This window comes from Arachis ipaensis, chromosome B3 (genome assembly GCF_059453495.1).
Source record: "Arachis ipaensis isolate K30076 ecotype BB chromosome B3, ASM5945349v1, whole genome shotgun sequence".
In the NCBI taxonomy this organism is placed as follows: Eukaryota; Viridiplantae; Streptophyta; class Magnoliopsida; order Fabales; family Fabaceae; genus Arachis; species Arachis ipaensis.
Genome location: NC_142438.1, coordinates 5,534,980 through 5,553,851, shown reverse-complemented (window position 1 = coordinate 5,553,851; position 18,872 = coordinate 5,534,980). Strand labels below are relative to the sequence as shown.

The window sequence follows — 18,872 nt, the reverse complement described above, 5'->3', positions numbered from 1 at the left end:
TCGTTAATCTTAACCCTCTTCTAAATAACACTTAATTCTCATGCATGATTGTCATCACAAATTTTTTCTTTTTATTACCTATGGTTAAAAAAAATAAATCAAAAGGCTTCTCAACCAATTTTTCATATGAGTTGCGTGAAAAAAAGTCAAGTACACAAATTTTATACTCAAGTGAAAGTCATTAAATAATAAAATTAATCATTTTAAATTTAATATTTTAATTATTGTGTTAATATATAATTAAATTTTTGTGTAAAATATAATGATAGTATACATTAAAGTATTAAATAGTTGAATCCATTATATGTATATTCTTTCTTTTGGGTGAATATAAATCCGTTAGTTAATACTTAATACTTAATATTTTGGAACAAAATCATATTTTTAATTTATTCAATTATTTTTGTTGAAAGAAATATTTTATATAAATTTTATTTGTTTATTTAGTTGGACCTTATTGGTACTGTGTGTAGAAAGTGAATAATAAAATATTTTACTTTGTGAAAAAATAGGGAACAACTGTGCATGCTTCTGTAGGTCAGGATCTAATATTTGTGTTCGAATCATTGATATCGGAAAGAGCTGTGTATATTTTTACATATTTTGGAGTTAGCAACAATTGTGGGTTGTACCACATAACATCACATCATTTTTTATTATTTTTTCAAAAAAAAAAAAACTACTGTCGTACCATTTTTCAGTGATGCAATACCGTTATATGATATTAACTTGGTCCATTTTAGAAAAATTATGGAATACTCTCCTCAACATCCTTTTTTTAGTTGGTAAGTGTATGATTTATGGCAAGTACATAAGTTGATTTTTTTTATGACAAAATATCACTAAGATAGGTGATTTGTGCACAATCTTCTGTTTGATATTTATTTTAGACGTTGCTGGAGTTATGACCGGTGTAGAGGACGAGAGAAAATATGTGAAGGATGGCAAATTTATTGACATGTTAGTCATTCATATTGATAATGACGGGTACGTTTTTTCAATGCTCTTACTCAGCACTTAATATGTTTATATAAGCAATTTTTTATTTTCTAAATAATTTATATTTTTCTACGGTTTAAAGCTTAATATTATTGTTCTTGGAGAGATGGTGGACCGAATTAAGGGTCTTATGACAGCGGGTGAGCAACAGCTAGCGGTAGTTATTTTTCAATTTGCAAGAGTAAAGAATTTTTGAGGGATGCGATTCAATAGGTATTTTTAATTTTAAAATTTTATGGTGTGATATTATCTATAATAGTAATTTTTTTTTTTAAATTTTAGAGTGTGATACTACATATCGTGGAAGCAAAATTATAAGTAATGTGAGGCAGTCTGGTGTTTATTTGGATATGAAATTCAAGAGAAAGAACCATTTATGATTAGACTTCCATTCTATTTGGAGGATGAGCAACCTGTGGTTTATAGTGAAACTTCTAATGTGAATGATATCGTCAAAAGAGAAATATCTCATAAGTCCATATTTTTGGGATGGATGGCGGCGAATATGTCAGATCCCTATGCTCGAAGTCTGACTTATGCTGAGTTTTCAACCAAGTTTGTTTGGAAGGACGATGTTTTAAAGTGGTTTCTTCGAAAGCAAGGCTTCGCAATTGGAAGGTTGACTCATGTACCTGCAGGTAGGAAGGTTGACTCATGTACCTGCAGGTAATGATGAGTTTATATTCAATTTTGATCTTATTTATTTGATAATTTAAATTTAAAATCTTAACAGCATGTATCTCACGTCCATTTTATTCGATTTATCTACACTAAAAAATAAATATTCAAATAACTTTCAGCAGTTACAATCTATAGATTATACAATTTTAGAATTATTTTATATTTTTTAGAAAAATTAATCTTATGCGGATATGTAGCTACATAATAATTGAAATTGCGTAGCCTAATCCATTTAGCAACTTAAAAGTGAGATTTTAACCAAGTTTTTTGCAGCAAATACCAAAGAATATTACTAACGACTTCTCTTGAATACTCAAAGAGGATGTATGAATTTTCGAGATATAAGAACAATAGGAGGAACAATTTATGCCACGTATAGAGATTCATGCTTCGCCCTTGGACTCTTGCAAGATGACAGAGAATTCATGGATGCAATTAAAGAAGCAAGCTCATGGGCCTCAGAATCATATGTTAGGAGGTTATTTGTCATTCTATTAACATCCAACAATATCTCAAGACCAGAACATGTCTGGAATAGATGTTGGCATGAACTCTCAGATGATATTTTGTATTGACAAAGAACCGTGATGAACATGAGGGGTGAGTTTTTATTAATTGCAATTATAAAAGTTCTTCATTATTGATCATTTTTAGTTTGATTGAATTTTTACAGTATCGTATAATATGCAGAGTTAACCATGTCATATGATGAGATTAAGTAGTTGTGCTTAATGGATATAAACAAGATCTTACATTCCTATGGTAAAAATTTGAAAGACTATCCTCCTATGCCTTTAGCAACTGAAGTTGATAGTTCTTTGTTAACCGAAATGGGTTATTAGAGAATAACTAAACTTTAACAGGGATGATTTAAAGAAAAATGCCTCAGACATGTTAGCCATCACAACACCTGAGCAGAAATATGCATTTAATAAAATTGTTACAGCTATGTATTGTGATGAAGGGGTTTTTTCTTTGTATATGGTCATGGGGTACTGGAAAAACATTTCTCTGGAACCTTATGTCTGCTGAGATTCGCTCAAGGGGTGATATTGTGTTAAACGTTACTTCAAGTGGTATTGCATCTTTACTTCTTCCCAATGGAAGAACAGGACACTCAAGATTCAAAATACCGCTGAATATAACTGAGAATTCTGTATGTAACATCAAACCTAGTTCCTCTCAAGCAATGCTGTTGTTGAAAGCCAAACTTATAATTTGGGATGAGGCTCCAATGGTTAATAGGTACTGCTATAAAGTGCTTGATAAATGCTTGGGTGATATCATGAGGTTTTCTCTAACATATAATAAAGATTTGCCTTTTGGAGAAAAAGTAGGTGGAGACTTTAGACAAATTCTTCCTGTCATTTCACAAGGATCAAGACAAGATATCGTTCATTCAACCGTGAATTCGTCTTATCTTTGGAAATTTTGTCAGATGCTCAAACTAACAAAAAATATGAGACTCTCTGTAGGGACGACTGCTTCAGATCAAGATGAGACAGAACAATTTGGTGAGTAGTTATTGAAAGTTAGTGATGGTCTAATAGGTGACAATATGGATGGTGAATTTGAGATATGTCTTCCAGAAGATATTGTTATTCCTTCTTCGAACCAGGCATTTGATAAGTTGGTTCATTTTTCTTATCCAAATATTTTGGATAACATGTCCTCAAAGGATTTTTTCAAAGCAAGAACTATACTGGCTCCCACGCTGGACATTGTTGAAAAGGTCAACAATCATTTGATGGCTATCATTCCTAGAGGAAAAAAATTATATCTTAGTTCGGATTCGATTTGTATAGATGACGGGAATATGGAGAGTCAACTAGATCTCTATGGTCCTGAATTACTGAATAGCATAAATTACTCTGATTTACCTCCACATAAATTAATACTCAAGGTTGGTATTCTAGTGATGTTATTCAGGAATATTGACCAATCCAGTGGTCTTTGTAATGATACAAGGCTGCAAGTTAGGAAGTTTGGAAATCATGTCATAGAATGTGAAGTCTTGACGGATAGCAATGTTGGTCATATTGCTTTGATTCCAAGAATGAATATGGTACCAACAAATGAACCTTCTAGTTAGATTCCAACGAAGACAGTTTCCCATAATAGTATCATTTGTCATGACAATTAATAAGTCTCAAGAACAAACTTTATCTCATGTTGGATTGTACTTGTCCAAACCAATTTTTACACATGACCAACTATATGTGGCACTTTCAAGAGTTAAGAGTAAGATGCTTAAAAGTTTTACTTATGAATCGCGTAGGAATGTCTGTAAATTCAACCATTAATATTGTTTATAGAGAAGTCTTTGAAAAAATAGGATTCTAATGTAAATATTTTAATTTTATTTTAAATTCTGTATCAATTTATAATTATTTTACTTTTAAAAAGTGTAAAATAATTATTATTCACTATTTTTAAGTTAAACTTTGATTTTGATAATAATTTTATAAATTTTAAAAAAAACTCTATATTTTGTATTTTTTTTAAATATCAAAGCATATAATTTTTTTTATTTTTATAATTTTTTTCGTGTTGAGCACGGGTTTATACACTAATTGATAAACGGAATTGGGTTGGTCTATTGGGTCAACTCATTTATTTACTTAAACAAATATCGATACTAAAAATTTAAATCTTGCTTTATATATGCAGTAATCCATTGCCCAACAAATATTTAAAATCAGGTAGACACCATATTATATATCTTAGGGATTTTATAGTTATAAACAAATGTAATCTAAAAGTCTATTCTCTTCTTTTAACACTAATAAATATAACAATAGAGATCACCGGAGAGACGTGCCCTATTTGGTTAAGGAAATAATCTTCTTTATAAAGTGTTTTATTTATTTCTCTTATTCATTTATTTATTTTTCTTGATGATCATACTCATAACTTTCCAGCTCTCAGACTCTCAGTTGCTCACTATTTTTTTCCTTAGTGGCCCTATTTGCCATTCACTGTTTCCACGTATAAATAAGAACTATATCTGCCATACATATACAGGGTTCTTTCTTCTCCTTTAATTTAATTATCAGAATGCATGCATTAATAGTCTAATGCACCTTGTGAGTTATGACAATGGACAAGGTTGTATGATTTATATAGTGGTAATATAAATTTTCCCAAGATTTTAGCAGACATTGAGGATGCCCTCGGGGATCTGCTACGGAAATCTCCAACATCACACTCAACAAAATTTTTTGATTTCGGGTATACATTTGAAACAAGGGACCCTCTCTTTTCTTTCTCATAATTAACAAAGTACGAGTTTCGCAATTATAAAATTTTGTATCTTAATAACATTATAATACACAAAAATCAATAACACAGAGGTTGGGGGTTCTTTGGGGGATTAATAAACAGAGAATCCATTTTATGATAGTAATTTGAAATATATTATTAGTGCTAGCTAATCAACTTGCACTTTTACACATGTTCGTGTATATATATATTCAAAGCACTGCCTATTACAAAATAATAGATAACTTTTTTAGTTTTATATTCTAATTATATATGCCATTTTCGGGATAATGATAACGCAAGAGTCTAATGCATTTGCTAATTTGGCAATGCAAGAATAGATATTTCATAATTGTACAAAAAAGAATTGGTAATACACTAAAATATAGTTAGGTATTCTATATTCATTGATATATTATTTATATATAAAATCCAATAACTTTTTACAAAAACATATATACAAGTTCCTTTTTAAGTATGTAGAATATCATATTAGATTCACTTGTTGCACTTTTTCCATCACTGATGCTATCCGCAATACTTCGATATAGATGTGAATCGGACCATATATACCGCTAGGGATGCATATGGATTGGATAATATCAGCATATCTGCGGTAATTATTATCCGCATTCAATCTGAATTTTGTGGATATTATCCGATCCGCACTATGTTAGGATCGGATTGCGGATTTGGCAGTGATATCCGCGGATCCGATTTGCAAATTCGCATATCCGCACATCTCATATAAATAGCATAGTTTAAAAAAGTAAACTCTAATGTGATATGAATTTTAATGTGTTATTTTATGAATTTTATGATATCTTATTTTTAATTTTTTATGTTGTACTTCAACTTAGAATAATTAAACTTAAATCTTGTGTTATTATTTTGTTTTTGTTATTCAAGAGAACTTTTATTGATAATATTTTAGAAGTAAATAGGCTTAAACAGATGAAAAATGAATTTTCTGTATATTTTTTTTTGTAAAAACAGCCAAACAAAATTTTAAAATAGTTTTTTTTTAATTATGTGGATATACCCGATATCCTTGCGGATCGGATCGGATCGGATCCAGCCTGAAAAAATGCGGATATTGTATTCGATCCGATCCGATGAGTGCAGTGCAGATCGGATCGAATTTTAGACTATATTCAATCCGATCCGATTCGTGTACAGTTCTATATACTGCTATATTCATTTGTATTTAATTTATAATTTATGAATATAGTCTCATTCGTAAGATGTTAAAATCGAATTGTGAATATTATATTTGTATTTGTAAATTTAATTTGTATATCCACATATTTATAAAAAATAATAAATAAATAAATAATATATTGTATTTATATTTTATTTAAATAAATAATTATTATTTATATATGTTATATTATATTATTTTATTATTTAAAAGAAATTAGTTTACTAATATTTTAAAAATTAGAAAAATGAAAAAAAGATTTATTAGAATGAAAATAGGATTTTATTGACTTTTTTAAAAATAATATTTTTTAATATATTTTTTATTTTAAAGATATATTTGATATCTAATTCGATATATAATATGCAAATTGGATCAAATTGAGCATAGAAAGTATAGATATTAAATTCGATAGACAGTACACACTAAAAAGTATAAACGCATACATCCTTGAAAAAAATTAAATCAAAGTTATCAATTACTATTTGAAATAAAATTACTAAATTATGTCACTATAAATTAAAGATAATAGCATTTTTTTCCGTGACTAATAGCATTTCCTGTTTAAAAGGGAAAGAAATGACCAAAAATGTAGGTGAGATTGTGTTTAATTTTGATAATAGAATAAAATAAGATATTAAAAAATTGAGAATAGAATATAAAAGATAGAAATATAAAAATTAGTATTTTTATATTTTATTTAGTGATAAATTAAATGTAAGATGATAAAAATTTACATGTTATATGAAATTAAAAATAAAAAATTATTAAATATTAATATATTTGACTTAATTATTATCTAATAATTTTCAAGTATTAATTTCATATAAAAATAATTCTATATGAATTTTTATAATATAAAAAACACAATAAAAAGTTTAATTTTACTTTATTTTTTCATACAAAAAAATGATAAAAAATTAACAGTGATAATAAAAAATAAAAAAATTATATCTCTACTCAGTATTTTTGTAATACAAAAAATATTAATTCAGTATTTTAAAATATAATATTTTTATTTATGTTCATTTACTAAATATGATTTTGTGCTAAATATTTTGTTATTATAAATAAATGCAGTCTAAATTATCAAATAAGTAACAAAATTACTTTTAAAAATTTTTAATAATAAAAATATTTTAAAACATGATAAATAATTAAATATTAAAAAAATATAATTTCCTCTTTAAAAAATACTTTTCATTTTGATTTGCTGTAGAAGGAAGCAATAATTTTTAGATATGTATTGGGTTTAGCGAAACAGCGTCTGAAAAGAAAGGCGCACACGCATGTGTGATAATCTTTTTCGGTGCCTTTTGAGTTTTGCATGGAATTGAAAGTGAACAGAGGAAATGTCATGTTTATGAATAATAGAAAAAAGGGCAAAACAGCAGTGCCTTTTGAAGATATCAAATTAATTTATATCTGGTGAAAATTGATTAAATAAAATATATATTATAAAATAATTTATAAATTATTGTCTTAAAATTTTAGGTCAAAACTTCATTTAATTAATTGATTGAATATTTGTTAGGTGTATTGAAAATGATTTTTTTATTTTTTTTCAAATAATATTATTAAGTATAATTTTTAATTATATAACATCTTTTTACATATAACTTTTTCTTAATCTCATTTAAAAAGTATATAATAAAAAATAATAATTGATAATATTACTTGTAAAAAAAAATTGAGATCATAGAGAAAGTCATGTGATGTGACAACAATTATTTCCAATAGCATGCATGCTTCCCCATCCTAGCAGGCCTAGCTACACAACATGAAGAGATTTGAACTTTTTCTTTTTAATATTGTATTACTAGAGGTGAAATCCTTTATCATGAACCAAATTGTGTGTTGAACACAACTATGGCCATTTACAAAACGTCAATGACGTTTTGTGTTTCTTCAATTAAAATAATATTTTTCTAACAAAACGTCAGCGACGTTTTGTGTTTTAATAATTAAAATAATATTTTTTTATTACAAAACGTCAGTGACGTTTTGTTCTTTGATGATTAAAAAAAATTTTTTATTACAAAACGTTAGTAACGTTTTGTGCTACTACCACAACCCTGTAGAACACCAAAATCATCAAATATTTTTGTATTTCACATTAAAATTATCCATATATAAAAATTTTAGCCAAGAGATTTTTAATGGAAGGAGAAGAGGGAAAAGCTTTCAGAAACTAAAAAGTAATAAGACTTTTGCAGAAGTACCCGGGCGTGGACATCAGATAAGAATAATAATTGTTAAACTAGTTTGAGAAATAACATTTTAAGTCCAATACTTTTTTCCTTATAAATTTTAAAAAGCAAATCAGTCTTTAAATTTTTATTTTGTTAGTCAAATTACTTTTCACATTAAATTGTTCACTTCATTTATATAAAAAATTGATATAAAAATTTATAAAATTTTTAAGGATTATTAGAAATGACAATTGATAGGATAGGATAAGATTTAGATCTAATTCTAATTTTATGGGTGAATTTATTTTTTCACTCAAATTTAATCCTAACTCTATCTATTCTCAATTCGTGGATATTCGATCCTATTTGTAGATCATAAAAAATATAATATTCAATAATATGATGAAATCCTAAAGTTATAATTTGATATTTATATACCACTAAACAGATTTGACTTTTATATAAACAAAAATGTTAAATTTGCAATTGAAGATTTTAATTTAGTAGTTAAAAACTTTTTATATGAATAAAAGGTTCTTAGTTCGTAATGAATTAGATTGATAACCCTATCCGACTGGGGATACCCGCAGACCGCGGATAAAGATGCTGCTACTCCTAAAGATTATTAATTTTTTATTAAATAATAACAAACATTTTTTTGTCTATTTTTTAAATCAAAATTTGATATAAAAATTAATATATCTAATAGAATAAAAAATTGATTTAATAATTACATTTTATTAAAAATTAAATTGTCTAACTAAAAATTCTTTTAGGATTGATTTGATATATTACCCAACTAGTTTTTATTTTTTAGATTTTGGTTTTAGTCTCTCTCTTGAGAGCCTTTTTTTCATGGTGAGCTCATGTATTCACCAGAATGGAAAGACACTTCTTAACAAAATTTTCCATTTTAATAGTAATAACCAATTCCTTAATGGAGTAGTACATTATTGACCTAAACCAAATTTTTCAAGTAACAAGCCCAAAACCAAATTTCATGCCACAACCGCAAACTTAACCCAAAAGTATTGTTACTAATAAGGATATGAGAAAATGATAACTAGGTTCTTGATCTTTTGATCTTTTGTCAAGAGACATTTTAAATTTTAAAAAATTTAAAAATATATTTAAGTTTCTGTTTTTTTTTAAATTTAGACACATTAATCTTTCATGTTCATTTGGATCTGTCAGGCCCAACAAAAAAATCAAACGTAATTTTCATTGTACTGACCTGGTTGATACAGATGCACGTCGTACGAGAGTTTTTTGAATAGGACAAATTAGACTCGGTGATCGATGTATCCAAATTTTGAGAAGGTCAAGGACTTAAATATATTTTCAAATCCTCAAGGATTTAAATGTTCGCAGGCCAAAAAATCGGGATCAATTTGTCATATATTGTATTGATCTATTCTAACTGAACTAAAAATAAGTGTGAACAAACACAAGGGCAATTTGGACAATTTGGTACACGAGACACAAGTGTAGAATATGCTTTTGTCCCTTTGTCTTGTTGGTCATTTAGCTGGAGATTATTGTTTGGTAGCTCTCATTGATACTTAACCTGTTTGCATTCAACATTATTGTCAGTTACTCACGTTTTAAGCCATGCTTCAACCAAACCATTAATCGTAAATTTAAAATTTCATGTCACGTATCTTAGAGTACGTTTGATTTGAATTTGTCACATTTATCATTTATGACATTGCTGACAAAAGAAAACATACAGAAAATGCAAGTTACACTTTTTTAATCAAAAGAATCCAGATTTACTTGCAAACCGTATTTGACTTTAAAGATAATAAGACAACAAAATAATGAAATATGTAACCTTTCACCATAAAACAAAAACCAATTTACTCATACTATTCACACTTCAATTGATTGATATTTTCTAATGATGGTTTATCACATGGTAACTGGTACATTCTAAATAGTAAATACAAAAAAGCATAAAAATTACTATGATGCTGCTTCAATCTCATAATATCTATAAGACTATTATAATTTATAACTCTACCTTGCAATGATAATCTTATGAAAACTTATTAAGGGGATTCCTACAAGGGAGAGATTGCTATGCTTCATGCTAATTTTAGACCCTACCAACAGGGGAGTGTGGTGGATAAGAGACATAACTTGCAGGAATGTCCTCCAATTTACCAAAAGCCTTAAGTTCCTCATTTTGCACCAATAGTGTTGTTTCCCTTGGAATTTTACCTTCAATGGAGCTTCTTGATCCTGAAAGCTCATATGGCACTGGCATCTTACTCTTCATCAATGCTATGCAGATGGAGAATGCTTGCAAAAGTGAGAGTGATGAATCAAATGCCACTGAATACATTCCATGCTTCAAGGGTGTCAAACTGAATGCGGACCGGTGCTCTTGTTCGTTCCCCTGTGGTTAGCAAGAAAAAGACATTGAAAACGTTGTAGAAAGACAAACTTAAATCATAAAGCTTAGCTCATAAACTCAACTTAACTCATAACAAGGGAACTTGAGAATTTGATAAGCTTATTAAGTACCTGGAGGAAGAGTTCAAGTTTATCTGCAAAATAAGCCTTGGATGATCTTGGTTTTTTTCTGGCTTGATTTTCATTAGAAAGGATTTTAAGTTGGCAGGCCAAATCCCAGCCACCACAGTCACATGATCCGCCTGATCTCCAGCGCTCGATCAAAGATGAAGGCCCACCTTTACTAGGAAGACTATGAACCCCACTTGGAAGCAAAACTGTTGCATGGACAGGATCCTGGCTATCGTTCCGATACACTCCTTGATGTGCATCATTGATGAAACTGATAGATTTAGGTGTTTTGAGAACAATGGCAGCAAGCTCGTCATTCGGCTGATAATCGGTGACTTGATCATCTCCCTGCACTAACTTCACTGAAACCAGAACAAACTCTTTCATGTTATAGGAGTCCAAATTGTCTCCATGTTTGTCAGATACCTTCATTTGGGCAACAGCATGAGAAATGTAGTCAGAGCCTTTGTTTTTTCCTGCTTGAATCATCCAACTTCCATTCTTCTTCTTAGCCTCCCTAAAGGTGTAAAAAGTGTAGATACAGTTGCATTCATCTTCTCCTGAGGAGCTTAAGTTCTTCACTGTCGCTGCAAGAATGTTTCTGTCAGTGTTGTCCACACCAAATGTGAAAAGAGGCATGCCATTCCTCACAGCAATTCTAAGAAATGCTTGAGTTGCTGATGCGACGTGATGCTTGTCCTTTGAGGAATCAATGGCATTAGCTGAGCTATAATCCCTGTCTAATGCTTTGTCTGCCTTTTGACTGGAAAGATTCCCATTAACCGAGATATAATTCTTGTTCATTGATACCGAATCCTTCTGAGCTAAATCCATCGAAGGACGGCTTTTAGCTGTCTTTGGTTTCAGCAATGGATCCAGTAACCTCCTCAATGGGCTTGATTTTCTTCTTCCTGCATCACAAGCTTTATCATCGCCTAAAGCGTTTGATCTAACATAGCCCCTCACATCTTGCATGTTTGATTTAAGAGCTGGTGTGGAGCTCAAATGTGACATGTGCCCAGCCTCTTTAGAGGTAGAACCTTTGCTTGTATGGCCAATGTTGAGGCTTAATCGACGAAAAGGTGAAGAGCTTCTTGACTTTTCAGGCATTACTTTCGGGTCTGATCCCTGGTGAGGCTCATTTGCAGATGAAGTGGAGCCTATGGTTGGCTTCTTTTCTTCGGTCTTACTAACTCTGGATGGACTTATGCTCATCTTGACCGACATGGGTGATGAGAAAGTAGATAAGGGTGATGAGAAAGTTGAAGCAGGAACTTTGATACTTTCCAGATCTGTCGAACTGAAACCTGATCCTTGATACTGAGAATTATTGTCATAGCTAAGTTCATCTGGTAAAGGACAGGAGTGCGGAACATCATAATCAAATTCTTTGTGGTAAAATTCCCTAGGCTTTTCTGAAAAGCTCATTCGACTAAACTTTTCAGTCAAGGATGTATGCATATAAGGGACAGCACAATGACTCTTTCGAGCAACTTCTCTAGGAAAATGAGGAACTGGCTCACTTTTCCTGAGTGCACCTTGTACAACAGCATCAATGTTTGGTCTTCTCAAAGTTTCTGATCTTTTCTCCAATCCACCATCTTGAATGCTTACTCCCATCCTATCCCCACACAATGCTGCCTCATACATTCGATCATTCGGAAAGATGTCACTTTCTTTACTAACAAATTGACCCAAGTATTTCCTGTCGCAACCTTTCAGTCTGTTACTAGGCTTGTTCCAAGCAAGATAACCATCTGTGTTAACATATCTGCTCTGTGCATCTGGATTGCCATGGCAACCTGTAAAATTCTGACGTTTTCCGACACTTTGTCTAGAGGATTTGATGGCTTCAGAGTGGCTTTGCATTGGAGATGCCATGAAATGAGCTTGTAGTGAAGGGTTGTTTTTTCTCTGACCAGAAGCACAATGACTGTTACCTCTGTTAGAAGAACAAGATAACCGATCTGTCGAAACAGAAGAGGAGGCATTACTAGATGTAGAAGTTCTGCTGCCACTTTTATGAGACACATATTTATGGCTATACTGCCATTGTTCTAGACGGGTCCAATCAAGAACGCCAACATTCAACACTTTCTCCCTATTCTTCTTCCCCCTCTCCAGATAACCTGGCAAATTCGACATGTACTTAACCAGCTCATCATCATCGCTTTCCCTTCCACCGTTCCCATGCTTGAGGTGACTCCATGTGCTGTCTTCCTCATTTCTGATAACTTCATGACAAGGATGATATCGAGACTCCTCTGACTTCAACTGGTCAAAAAGCTTTCTACTCATGGCTGTAGTAGATAGTTTCTGAAATTTGTCTTCAGGTTTGACAACAATCCATCAGCTGCAAAAATTACTTGACCTCCAGCCCCTAAACAATCTACCACCTTCGTCACTTTGAAAGAGATAGCAGTTGAGAAAAAAAATGTAGCTTGTCACTCTGCATCACAACTGTATTATACTTGAAGAATCAAACTTCTAATAGTAACAAATATATCAAGCTAACTCAATTATTGCATGCTAAGAATGGGAACAATACATCAGGAGTGTCTAACTCTAACATGAACCAAGAGCAAAACCAATAATTAATGCCATTTGTCATAACAGCACCAACTTAGATTCATGGCATTAAAGTAGATCTAAAACATGAAAGCACAATGCCTGAGACAGAGAATCTATGAGCTAAGAAAGCATAATAAATGTCCAAGAAAAATCCTTTTCCTGACAACTGTTGAAACCAAGGAGTAAAGATAATGTCTCAACTATAGCCATCTGCACTGAATTGATGCATACACTACACAAGTCTTTTGTCTTTGAATTGAAGATGATAATATGATAACACGTGACTGAAGTGGACTTAACATAGCTTAAGATGAGAGAAAAGCCAGATGCAAGAGTAAAAGAAATGAATTGCACCAAGATAATAGGTAAGTTTAAGTATGGTATGGAGGAAAGTGAAATCACAAAGCCACAACCAAGTGGTAAGAGAAGTGGTCCATATAAATCAAACAAGGCAAATCACAATGTTGAAAATATAAAGAAAAATCAGAGATAAGGCAAAAGGACCCGTCTTGATCCAAATCAAATTCCCCTGCCACAACTCTGCAAGAGACAAAGATCCACAGCTAGAGCTAGCTATTACACTCTTCAAAGTTCAAAATCATATTACACAACACTACTAGGCCCTCATTATTCTCAAAGGACAGAATTGCACATGCCCATAAAAACATTTCTAATAATAAACTAACTAATACTAACAACAATAAAAAATAAGAACAAAAAACTGTGCCTTTCTTTTGAAGGCATAGAAACATAGAAAAGAGGCAAGTTGAGATTTTGAAGGAGAGAATGCGTACCAGAGAGGGAGTGAGTATGGAGAATGGAGAGAAGGTGAGAGCTTTGGAGGAGAAGGAAGGAGTAGTGTCGGTGTTGCAAAAGGACATAGCATCCAACAAAAGAGTAATAATGGAGAATGCTAATAATGAGAATGCATATACCAAAGTGAAAGGACTCAAACCTTTTCTCTTTTTTCCTCCTCCTTCTTCTTCTTCTTCTTCACACTCACTCAGAGGGTTCAGAGTGTTAAGTTTATAGACCACAAAAAAGGGGGCTTTCAGAGAATATCACCTGCTACAAGACACTGAGCTTTCAGACGCGTTCACACACTCATCATAAATAAACAATGAGAGAGAAGACAGAGAACTGTTTTTGCTATTTTTATTTGTTTTTTAACTCCATAGAAGAAAAAGAAAGAAGCATTGAACATGTGAGTGTGTATCTGGTAATACAAATGCACTGAAAATGTACTAGAGAAGTAGCTGTAAGCCTGTAATGTAACATGTGTGAGACTGAGAAGAGGGAAGTGGGGTCAGATGGCTTCAGATCAATCCCAAGGTTGAAACAAAAGGGTGGTTTGCTTTCTAAATTACATTTATTGTTTGTGTTTTTTAATTTATTTACGTACCTTTGTGAAATTAATGGTCAATATTTTTTTTTTTGGCTTTTTTTTTTACTAGCTTTTACCAAAATTTTAAAAATACACCATCACATATATATATATATATTAAAAATCAGTCAATTATATAAAAATATGTAAAATAATTCATATAATATTTTTTTACCAAAGATTGGAGACTTGAAAACGCAACCTCTTAAATGAGTATGGAAAGACTATGTCATTTGAACTATAACTCATTAGCAAACAATTCATATAATTTATACATAATAAAAAAAAATATAAGATTCCATTAGAAAATTAACTTGGGATATAGTCAATTATAACTAACTAATTAAAAAATATGATAGTTACATAAAAAAAATTTTTTTTCCACTATTCCTATTTTTTTATATTTTAAAATTAAAATAAAAAAATTAACTGAATTGGTTTATATTATAATTCATTTCTTAGAATTGTTCAAAAACATATCTTTGATTTATACTTTTATCTTAAATAATAATTTTTGTTAGTTATAAATACAAAATATATAACGTAAAAATAAACTCAAAAGGGTTTTTTCAGTTTCTTTTTTCTAATAGAAATACAGAAATAAATAAAAAACTGAAAAAAGAGATATTTTGAATAAGGATAAAATACAAATAATAGGTTCTGTTTTAAACACATAAATCTGCAAAATTTTGTCATTTCAAATAAAAGATATAAAAATTTGTATCTATATTTTTATATTTATGTCCCAATATCCCAAAATATATTTACTTTGTTAATATCAATAATACATGTGAGATAAGAAATAAAATATTTTAAAATTAGAGTCCACACTACTTGTGAATTAAGATTATTTAAAATAAAAAAAGTTATACAATAATAAAATAAAAAATTAATTATTTTTAAATTAAAATAATAAATACATATTTTATAAAAATTACAAATTTAATAATAATTAAATTCTTACTTTATCATTTTCTTAAATTTTTCATTTAAGACAATCTAAATTTGTTGTGTTTAAAGCACAAATTTATTACCTTATATCTTAATTTTTTAGATGTTTTATTCAAACATAAATTTTTATGTTTAATACGGTGATGGACATGAGAGAGACAGGCGCCGAGAGTAAACAGAGAGAAAGAGAGAGAGTATGTACTTCGGGCCCCACTTGAACCCACATTTTATTGGGTTGCCTTTGTGGAAAGTGTTATTTAAAATAATGGTGGGCCCATTCTGCCAAAGATGGGCTTAAATGGGACCCACTTAAGTATTCCATCCTATGTATGGGCCGTTCGATTGGACTGCAGTTGGCCCACAAGGGATAAATCGTCGTTTATAAGTGTCCTTATTCAGATGAATTATTCAATTCAATTATGTTCCTTTTTATCTCTTTATTTTCCATTTTCATTTTTTCTCCGGTTTTGATAATTTCGTATTTGCCTTTTCTTGCTTCCGATTTGGATTCTTCTGTTCTTTGACGTTCGGCGTAGGCAATGGCAGAGGTGGTGCTGGCTTCCATTTTCATATTTGGACGTAAATAACCTCTATTATCTTTTCTATTTTTTATTTGTAGGTACACCACTCTCAATTGAGTTTAATAATTCTAAAAATATATATTATCCGAAGAGAAACACGACACAAAACTATTCACTTGTGATGTGTACTTATGTTTTAGCATATTACGAGGTTCTTCCATGCCGTATAATCGTCATAAACCGTGTTAAATTTAATTAGAATTTGTTTTATTTAATAAAATGTTTTTTATTTTTATATTTTTAGTCTTAGAATTTACTAAAACAATAAAAAATTAAGATATTGTTCGTAAATTTAGCAAACTCACTAAGTAAGTAATTCGAAATCTCATTTTCTCTAATGAATGAAGTATGAACTAGAGTTGATATCAATAAAGACATTTTGATGATTTAACGAGTAAAATATTATTTTATTATAATAATTGAAAATGCTTTTTTTTTATTCTCTATTTATAGGATAGAAAAACTTTTAAGTGTATTGATATATTAGTGTTTCAGTAATTTTTAACTGTTAATTTTAATTATAAAAAATATATATAAAATATATAATTAAGATTAACAGTTAAAATTCACACTGATGTACTAGTATACTTCAAAACTTTTCGATAGAATATGTTGTCCTCATCATGGTATTGCACCTTTATGAAGTGTTAATGGATGTTTAATATTGATTATACAATTTTATGATAGGCTATTTTAGTGTTTTTATACATTTTTTTTGGGCTTGAATTTAGTATAGGACAAAGAAAAGTATAGGTAGACAATAAAAATATTAAATAATGTGAATAATTAATATATTGGATGTTTACTTTACTATGTGTGTGGATGATTATTCTAATATTAAAATTTAGGTGAGTAATTTGGGGATGTAGTGTATTTTATTTGAATATGGTCAATTTTAGGGTCTGTTATTCATGTTGTTCAAAAAAGTCATTAGTTACCTAACATAATTCAGATGACAAATATGCTTTAATTTTATGTTTGAGTAATGTTACATATTTAAGTTTTTTTATAAATTAAATCCAATTAAGTTAAATAATAAGATTTAAAATAATATTAATCATAATTGATTTTTATTATATTAGATCAACTTAATTGAAATTAATTAACAAAAAGACTTAGATATGCAGTATTATTTTTAAGGAAAAGTTTAGGAGGCCAGCAACTTTATTAAATTCTGGCCAGCATGTAACCAGCAAAAGAAAAGTGAGTAATTCCACACTATTGGATGAAATATCACACTATTAAAAATATTATTGATGACTACAAATCACAAAAGTTGCTGACTCCTATCACTCCTCTTATTTTAATGTATAAAACCCTAAAAACACAAACTAACAAATAGAGTCTTAATGTCGCTATCTCGTGAACACTTATTAGCTCAAACCTACTAAGTAAAAATATATGTTAGATCATGGAAAGTAAGTAAGTAAGTAAAAATATAGAATAGGACCAAACTTGCACTTTTGTTGTTGCGAAGTAAAATCATCTAAAGTACTGTTAATTAAATAATTAAAGGGAAGAAAAGTATATTCTCCTTTCGAGGGAGCGCTTGACAATTGAGATCAATGTTGTCATTATTATGTTACTATGGAGCACAAAATCGAAACCGAAAGCGAATAAGATAACATATATACATCTAGCTAGGGCCATATGAAACAGAGGAGATACTTGAAAAGCAATGGATGATAAGATTATTGAAGGGTTTAATTATACGATGAATATAAGGTGAGGGTTTAAAGCCGGACATCATTATTACCAATAAGATCCGAACGCTGTAATGATGGTACTTGCACTTGCTTAATCAACCACTTTTGATGCCAATTGTGACCATGCTTCTCACCAACTCTTCGCATATTATTACATATTAATTATTTTTGTCTAACTAATACTAATTCGTCCCTCTTTGGCTCATATACAATTATACATGGAATGTTTGGCAATAAAAGGTTACTGAAATTTGAACATGTGAGATGTGTATAATACTGATATTAAGGCATAATCTTAATTTTAACATAACGAACTAACGTCTTGGCATCAACAATATTTTCAAGCGCAAATAATAATTTATTTTGCTCTTACTCCTCTCCAGATCAAAGGGGTATTTGTATTTAATTCAAGACATAAGGTAATGCTAATTGTTATCCTTAATCCCTAATCCTAATTATTAATTTCTTTGTTGACAGTTGTCATTACCATATTAACAAGAGTTAACAATGTCTGAAATTTGACTCCTTGTCTGTGGCACATGCATGCTGTACGCCAAACCTCTATGTTATACGTAAAAAAAGAGTTAAGCTAAGTGTACACTAAAATCAGTCATCAAATCAGCTATTTATATGTTAGAATATAAATACATATTAAAAATAAATTAAATCACATATATATTTATATACAAATATATTGGTAGTTGATTTTAGTGACTGATTTTAGTGTACAAATAGCATTTTTGATAAAAAAATAAATCGTTAGGTAATAAAATAATAAAAAATAATTTAAACGGATCAAGATCTTTTAAAGTGAGA

At 29.9% G+C, this 18,872-nt stretch overlaps 2 protein-coding genes across 3 annotated transcripts; one reads left to right on the top strand and one right to left on the bottom strand.

Annotated features, from left to right (window-relative positions):
* Positions 1-1,375: 1,375 nt before the first annotated feature.
* Positions 1,376-3,772, top strand: LOC107632318 (uncharacterized). Its single transcript, XM_016336012.2, has 3 exons — positions 1,376-1,645; positions 2,645-3,113; positions 3,231-3,772. The coding sequence occupies exons 1-3, from the start codon at positions 1,376-1,378 to the stop codon at positions 3,770-3,772; spliced, it is 1,281 nt and encodes a 426-aa protein (XP_016191498.2).
* Positions 3,773-10,192: 6,420 nt separating this feature from the next.
* Positions 10,193-14,794, bottom strand: LOC148569696 (uncharacterized). Of its 2 annotated transcripts, none has more exons than XM_088508650.1 (3): positions 14,229-14,794; positions 10,864-13,234; positions 10,193-10,735 (listed from the first exon to the last, which is right to left on the bottom strand). In XM_088508650.1, exons 2-3 carry the CDS (start codon positions 13,159-13,161, stop codon positions 10,433-10,435), a joined length of 2,601 nt encoding a protein of 866 aa, XP_088364776.1. In that variant the 5' UTR covers positions 13,162-13,234; positions 14,229-14,794; the 3' UTR covers positions 10,193-10,432. The 2 variants fall into 2 exon arrangements, with proteins under 2 accessions (XP_088364776.1, XP_088364775.1); XM_088508649.1 differs by having other exon boundaries at positions 10,864-13,323; positions 14,229-14,679.
* Positions 14,795-18,872: the final 4,078 nt, after the last annotated feature.

What these genes read in the sequence shown, in the direction of transcription:
- LOC107632318 (XM_016336012.2), top strand. Translation starts at nt 1,376, where the DNA reads ATGATTAGACTTCCATTCTATTTGGAGGATGAGCAACCTGTGGTTTAT. An exon ending in ATGTACCTGCAGGTAGGAAG is followed by an intron (nt 1,646 to 2,644) that starts GTTGACTCATGT and finishes ATTGTGATGAAG; the next exon opens with GGGTTTTTTCTTTGTATATG. An exon ending in GTCTTATCTTTGGAAATTTT is followed by an intron (nt 3,114 to 3,230) that starts GTCAGATGCTCA and finishes ATGGTCTAATAG; the next exon opens with GTGACAATATGGATGGTGAA.
- LOC148569696 (XM_088508650.1), bottom strand. Translation starts at nt 13,161, where the DNA reads ATGAGTAGAAAGCTTTTTGACCAGTTGAAGTCAGAGGAGTCTCGATAT. An exon ending in AACTTGAACTCTTCCTCCAG is followed by an intron (nt 10,736 to 10,863) that starts GTACTTAATAAG and finishes TGCTAACCACAG; the next exon opens with GGGAACGAACAAGAGCACCG.